This window comes from Pinus tabuliformis, chromosome J, assembly GCF_031772625.1.
Source record: "Pinus tabuliformis cultivar Carrire ecotype Pingquan chromosome J, CPIR1, whole genome shotgun sequence".
In the NCBI taxonomy this organism is placed as follows: domain Eukaryota; kingdom Viridiplantae; phylum Streptophyta; class Pinopsida; order Pinales; family Pinaceae; genus Pinus; species Pinus tabuliformis.
This window is the reverse complement of record NC_142295.1, coordinates 1,478,033,315-1,478,040,707: the sequence shown is the minus strand read 5'-3', so window position 1 is coordinate 1,478,040,707 and position 7,393 is coordinate 1,478,033,315. Positions and strand designations below refer to the sequence as shown.

The following is a 7,393-nucleotide window of genomic DNA, read 5'->3' as shown; positions in this document are numbered from 1 at the left end:
TTAATAATAAAATACACAACTTTATTCCATTTATAATTTAGATTATTTTAAACCACTCCTAAATTATTAAGATTAATTGTGAAGGTTATTAAAATTTTATCAAAAAGGTGGAAATAAATTGTGTAAGTTGTGGAGGTTACATCAGCACCTAACCAAACCCTAATCTCGAATTATCATGGTAAACAATATCTCGGTGCTAAGTAAATTATTTTTCCATGATGGCCAACCCTAAATACGACCCAATAAAAAAACTATACAATAACAATTAATATGTCTGGTTGGATCGCTATTTACATTCCTCCTTTGAATCAAAATTTATGTTACCACATGCAATACGGAACATAGTAACAGTTGTCCACACGTAATCAAACACCAACTCTACTGTTAGAGATATTTTCCCAGTTTGACCACCTTTCATTTATGAATCCAGTCTCTCGAACCCAAAATGTTGGCGACACTTTAACAACAAAGTCACCCTTTCTCGGCTCCCAAACATCCAAATTCACACGGAAAACAATAGATTTTGACTCGTTCACTTTATCAGGAAAATTAGAAATAAAAATAAAAATTACTGTGGTTCTAACGACTTGAGGACTTTGGAGAAAAATTGTAATAAAGGTGTCAATTATATCCTTCACGTTGATATATATAATACTATTTGTTGGTAGTGTTCAATTTGAACTACTTCACATTGATATATATAATACTATTTGTGGGTAGTGTTCCATTTGAACTACTTGTGCGATTATTGTGTTGGCAAGCTTCAACATCACGCGTCTGTCTCTGTGTTAAGGTATGTGCTGCATGTTTTGTATTTGTTGAACATTTGAAAATGGTAGAGCAGAATTAGGATATATACATCAATGCAGTAGTTTAATCGGCTGTCAGTTACTATGTAGGCCGAATTCCCTTTGATGATACAGCAGAATTGGGATATATGTATGTAGGCCGAATTCCCTTTGATGATAGAGCAGAATTGGGATATATGTATTTCACTGTCTGGGTTGAATTCTCTTCGCTTTTCTGTACTGCTCTGCTTCCATGAATTTACCAGTATGCTATTAAACCTATGTCAACTCTGCATTAGCAACTTATTTTTACCCACTGAGCAAACCTCCATCATTAACAATTTAGTTTTGCCCAACGTGCAAACCAGTGCCGTTACAAGGAATTACTTTGTTGTCCTGATGCATGCCTACAAGGTAGGACTGTAGCAGAATTAGGATATATACATCAATGTAGTAGTTTAATCGGCTGTCAGTTACTATGTAGGCCGAATTCCCTTTGATGATACAGCAGAATTGGGATATATGTATGTAGGCCGAATTCCCTTTGATGATAGAGCAGAATTGGGATATATGTATTTCACTGTCTGGCTTGAATTCTCTTCGCTTTTCTGTACTGCTCTGCTTCCATGAATTTACCAGTATGCTATTAAACCTATGTCAACCCTGCATTAGCAACTTATTTTTACCCACTGAGCAAACCTCCATCATTAACAATTTAGTTTTGCCCAACGTGCAAACCAGTGCCGTTACAAGGAATTACTTTGTTGTCCTGATGCATGCCTACAAGGTAGGACTGTAGCAGAATTAGGATATATACATCAATGTAGTAGTTTAATCGGCTGTCAGTTACTATGTAGGCCGAATTCCCTTTGATGATACAGCAGAATTGGGATATATGTATGTAGGCCGAATTCCCTTTGACGATAGAGCAGAATTGGGATATATGTATTTCACTGTCTGGGTTGAATTCTCGTCGCTTTTCTGTACTGCTCTGCTTCCATGAATTTACCAGTATGCTATTAAACCTATGTCAACCCTGCATTAGCAACTTATTTTTACCCACTGAGCAAACCTCCATCATTAACAATTTAGTTTTGCCCAACGTGCAAACCAGTGCCGTTACAAGGAATTACTTTGTTGTCCTGATGCATTCCTACAAGGTAGGACTGTAGTTTCACGATGCTCTGGAAAGGCCCCATTAAAGATGCACGTCTTTTGCTGATGAGTCAAATTATGGCTGCATTGACCCCATCAGCAAAAGAAGTGCATCAGCTGGTACAAAGCGTGTTATCACACTGTAAGGTAAATGATATTCATAAAATATACCCAGATGAGAGTGTTCTCAATTCACCATAATGGGTGTATTAAGCATAGTTGATCAATTCGCCTCAGCAGTCTTTGCTGAAGTTAGTAGGGTTATACAGATTTGTGAGTCTGCCCTATATCTCTTCAGCCACTGACACCAAGTTGCCACTATTTACTGCCTTTCTTATCTTCATTTTCTGACCTGTATTTAGTGGTTTGCCAAAAAATTGTTATCCCCCTACAAAACCCTCTTGAACTATTTGCTAGAAAAGCTAAATCTCCTCCAATTTTGGTGAATGAATCCTTCCATTTCTTATATGCTGCATTTCAGTCTCATGAAGTAAGTGGATGTTCGTTCTTTCCATTGAGATTTTTCTTTTCTACAGCCCCGTCTTTCAATGGTTATTTAACCCCGTATGTTTCATGAGATAACCTTCATTTTGAAGGATCTTGGCTATTCTGGAGATAAACCTCCCTCGGTTTGTGCTTTTCCAAATGTGGATATGAAGTTGACTTTTAGGTCTACTGGTTTGTCGTTATGTGTTATTGGGATCTAAATTTTGAGATTAAAGGAAGAGATCATTGATTTTTGAGGATGCCTCACTTTTTGTTGACTGTCTTAAACTTGAACTGAAACTCCTTTAGTTTTTTTTGAAAAAGAATTCCAGGAGATTCCGATCATACTCCATTGTTATGAGTCCCATCTCTACTTTTTCCGTCATAGGAGCTTCTTCTTTCATATTCTGCTGATGCTGCTCTCCTTGTTCTTCTTCTGGTTGTTCTCTAAGTTTTGTAGTGTTGTTCTGATTCCCTTGATTGTCCTCCTGTACATTCCTTTTGTTCTTGCCTCCTGTTTTCCTACACTCTGGGTCTTGTTCCTCCTCTGCCCCTTTTTGATCATTGTTGATACCTCCATCTTTTTCACCAACTCTTTTAATTTAGCTTGGAGGTTGCAAGATTGGGTTGCAAAGGCTGCAGGATCAAATATTTGGTTGCAAGACTCATATCTGAATCTTGTGGTGGGTTTATTGGTTTTCTTCAGGTCCTTTACTCCTTGCTTGAGTAGCTTGTGCCCTTTGGGTTGGCTCTTTGTCCTCTTCCACTTCATTCAACATCTCAAATTTATTTAAATCATTTGTCTAGGCCTCTTGTTTTTATTTCCCATTTCTTCTTTGCATTTAGATTTATATTTCACTTCGTTGAAACTCTTGACATCGGTTTTCCCACCTTGAGTAGTCTTTTATTGGGTGCCCGTGTTCATGACAGGTTTGGCACCTAAAGGGAATTTTAGGTTCATGAGTCCGTATATCTTGTCAGAGCAGGTGTATCACTTTTGATATGGTTATTTTGGAAAGCTTGATGAATAACCTTTTTTTTTTAATACTTGGAATGAAAGCATGGAAAGCCTTGTAGTACTTCTCCACATTTTGTGGATGGTAAACCAGGTAAACCATTGGCCCTGATTACGGGGCCTCACCCCAAAGGAATTGAAGAGAGTCAAACCCGTGATCAACAACACCTAACAACAATATCAAAGAAATTCATGTCTGGCTCTAGACCACCTGAGCTAACTCTTGCGACTAAAGCTTGATGAATAACTTGACTGCGTTTCCATTTCAAATATGTTCTAGGATCTACTCTTTCCAGAGCCTTAACAATAATAGGCAATGATGGATCCACATTATGGTCTTCAAAAAAAACTCTTTTTAAGAATCAATACCTCATATCTATGAATTAAAATTCCATTTTAAAGGTCCTTCCCCTGTCCTTTTGTAAGCATGAGAATAATTGTGAAGGACCCTTTGGTCCGAAGGTTTAGATAATTAAAACCTATCAGTTGCCATTTTACAAGTTGAAGTATCCACCATTGCAAGGTATATACTATATTTTGAAGGTCACTAATCAAGAAACACATAAATTATGGTATTGTACTTTGCTTGTCGAATTTCCCACTTTGGTGAATGAGATTTATGTACAAGGGCCTTTCTCCCCCTTTTTCAAGACACTTTTTTGGGTGCTTGGATTCGGTCTTTGATCTCTTTTGCACTGGCCTATAGTTGCTTAAGAGGCACCTTGTGGGGTGGAAACTACTTTTTCATGTAATAGTACCTTGTGAGTTGGAAACTATATCTTCATATAATAGCAGATCAGGATGGGACACTACCCCTTGACGTAGACACCATAGGCACCTCCTACTTGTAGTTCTTGTATTGACAAAATCCCTAGATTTGTTGTCTAGAGTGCAACCTACTTAACAAAAAATATAGTAGCAATTTTATTTTTATTTGTTTGAAAGTGCTTTTTTTAAAGCTCACACACACTGCCATTTGGCTAAGATTCTGCCAAAGGGGTACTCTTTTGTCAAATTCACCTAAGATCTGCATGTGATCCCAAAAACTTGTTGTTTTGTTACCCCTTGATACCTATTTACTTTAGGAAACGATGAAGATAGTTTTGACAACTCACAACTTTTGGATTTCCTGGTCCATTTGCACAACATACCTAGGATTCATTCTATATGGTCTTCTATTAACATGTTATGGTTTTGGAATTTATTCAATTGCGAGTGCATACAACCTTGGTGGAATTCATTTCTAATCATGGGATGACCATGTAGACACATCTATATAATCCTCGAATATCTTAATGACAATGGTAACTGACTGTAGATCTTGGTTGTTCACAACTATTATATTTATGGGCTATTTTGTAATTCATCTATTAAGGATTTCCTATTTTCAAATTTGTAGTTTGTCTTCATTGGCCTTAACATTTTTATTTTCCACCTTGAAGTTTGAGCTATGTTGTTGAAGGATTCATCCCCAACATGGGAACACCTTCGCCATACCAAAACCATTGCTATAAGGACATAACCATCGACCAAACTGGTCAATCCCAAAAATTGGAACTGAAGTGAACCCTAACTGCAACTGGTGAAAAGGGTGAACATGAACATTGTTAATCGAAAACTACCAAAATATTCAAATGGTTTAAACAATATTTTTGTATATCCATGTGAATCCAAACCATTATACCCAAATGTGCTAAGTTTTCTCATTATATATCAAGGAAGGGTGAGTATAACAAAATAGCACTAAGTGTAATCCGTAGTTTAAACAAATTACACCTCTTAACCCACTTAATTTTGCCAATGTGCATGAGGTCCAAACAGTGTTGCACATAGAGTCCATCAAATGGTGGGGTGTTTGGTTTCCAACATCTTTCTTGCCAAATACATAGTTGGAGGTAGGGGATTCAGATGACTCTACTAAATCCTTCACAAGCTCAAAAATTTAAAATCAATAAAGTAAAGGGCGTGAAATAAATGAAAGGGGGTGCATCACTAAATAGATAGTGGAGGGGTTTAAAATTAGGTTTAGGGTTTTATGTTTTACTTTATTTTTTTATTATTTTAATTTTATTTTATTTTTAAGGTGTTTTATTAATAGATAGGAGGAGGGGTTCAGATTTAGGTTTAGGGTTTTATTTATTTTTATTCTTATCATTTAAATTTTAGTTCTTTTTAAAGTGTTCTTAGTGGATCCATGATGTAATGGTATGGATCTGGTTAGACTAGAAAGACCCACCCCATATTGATCTGGCCATTTCTGGTTTAAAGGGTTGGTTTTGAATTGAAAACCCCAGAATTGGTCTGATGATTTTGATAACATTGATGAAAATGCACGATATTTCTGCAGATGCCCGCTTGTTTGTTGGGAGAAGTACCCGATTTGAGATAATGTCTCCTCATGAAAAAAGAGAGCCCTTCCCTCCTGCCCAAAAGCCAAAACAACAACAAATGAAAAAAAGTCCTAGATGTTGTTGGCACTTATACTGATCCCAATTATTTTCCACTGGATTACAAAGGGTCTTTAGGTGGAACAATCAAGAGGCCAATCCACGCTGTCACCTTGGCTGGTTTCTTCTTGCTTCGGGCTCGTGCTTTTCCAGTCTTAGGGAGGTGTCCCTAGGGATCTGGAGGCTAAAATACCAAACTTTAGAGGTTAAATCGAACCTTAGATGTGAAAATCAGCTTGCTGCCATGTGTAGAAAATGTAAGTTAAATAATGAATCAGCAAATTAAAAGGCAAGAAGCACATAAATTTGTTGGAAAACACAGTTCCCTGTGTCAATATGCTGCCCGGGGTGAATCTGTGAGTAAATAGTAGATCTGAACCAAAAATTGGGTTAAATAAATGAATAAAAGGATTGTGAAGATGCTGGAGCACTCTCTTTTCTCCTTGGTTGGACGAGTGCCTCAAAGAGTTGGGTGATGCAGTAAAATAAGAAGGAAATCTGCAACTAGATTAGTAAATCCTACTTTGCGAACAAAGAAAATGTCAAGTAAAACATATAGTAGCACAAAACATTAATAGACTAGTCCACACTCTACGTTAAATGGTTTCTTGATTCTTGAAGATAAGATCTTTGCATTAACGATCCTAATATTACATCCATGATGAATGACAAATTCGTAACCAACTCTTCAAGAACATGGAGAACACTCTCCTATGCTGCTACCATCTTTTGAACGTGATAAGCAAGAAAACAAGATAAGATGGGAGATGTTTGAAATCCCTGATTGCTTTGTAAACTTAGAACTATTCTTGCCAATGTCGCTATAATATTGGAATTATCGTGAGTTTTTAAAGCTTCCATATTATCACCCTAAAATATCATGATATTTTGTTATCACTGATATTATTGTGATATTTTTTGATAGTATTGTGGGCTGATGGAAAATATCACCCCATTCACACCAATGTCCCTCTAAGACTTGATTTTTGTTTTGTTTTTATTTATTTTTTATGTCTTAAACTCAATTCGTAAATAGATTTATGGATTAAGAACTGAGGAGTGCGTCATTGTCTTTCATCAAACTAACTATGGGAAATCCTATGTTTTCATTGCCATGAGTGAAGATATTATGGAGTGCGGATTGATTCCGATCTACTGTGTCTATAGTTCTATTGATACACCAAAGGAGGGGTGAGGGGTTGCAAGGAAGAGGAGGATACTTTTCCACTTCCGGTGAATAGACCTTTGGAGGAGAAGATTGAAAGTGCATCATGGCCACTACCTACATAGAGGTAGGTAGTTATTAGAATACATTTCACTTTCACCATGGCTTTCATCTCAACACCAACTCCTTTCACCTCATTCCCAGCACATATTGCTTCCAAAGGAAGCATTGTTACTTTTGCATGTAAAAGGGAGAGAGGGGATCGATGATACTCATTGTAGAGTCTAGATGACTCATGATGATGAATCATGAGATACATTTGTTATTTTTTGTTGTT

General features: G+C 36.8%; 1 protein-coding gene across 2 annotated transcripts in view; it reads left to right on the top strand.

Annotated features, from left to right (window-relative positions):
• Window positions 1-638: 638 nt before the first annotated feature.
• LOC149232964 (2-alkenal reductase (NADP(+)-dependent)-like) overlaps window positions 639-7,393 on the top strand; it is a 181,081-nt gene continuing 174,326 nt past the window's right edge. Inside the window, exons 1-2 of one of the 2 annotated variants that reach the window (XM_089379614.1) lie at window positions 692-793; window positions 7,016-7,183. In XM_089379614.1, coding sequence (XP_089235740.1) covers window positions 7,163-7,183 — 21 coding nt within the window. In that variant the 5' untranslated portion in view covers window positions 692-793; window positions 7,016-7,162. Of the gene's footprint in view, window positions 794-7,015; window positions 7,184-7,393 lie in introns of both variants that reach the window. The other variant, XM_089379615.1, reaches the window with a different exon arrangement.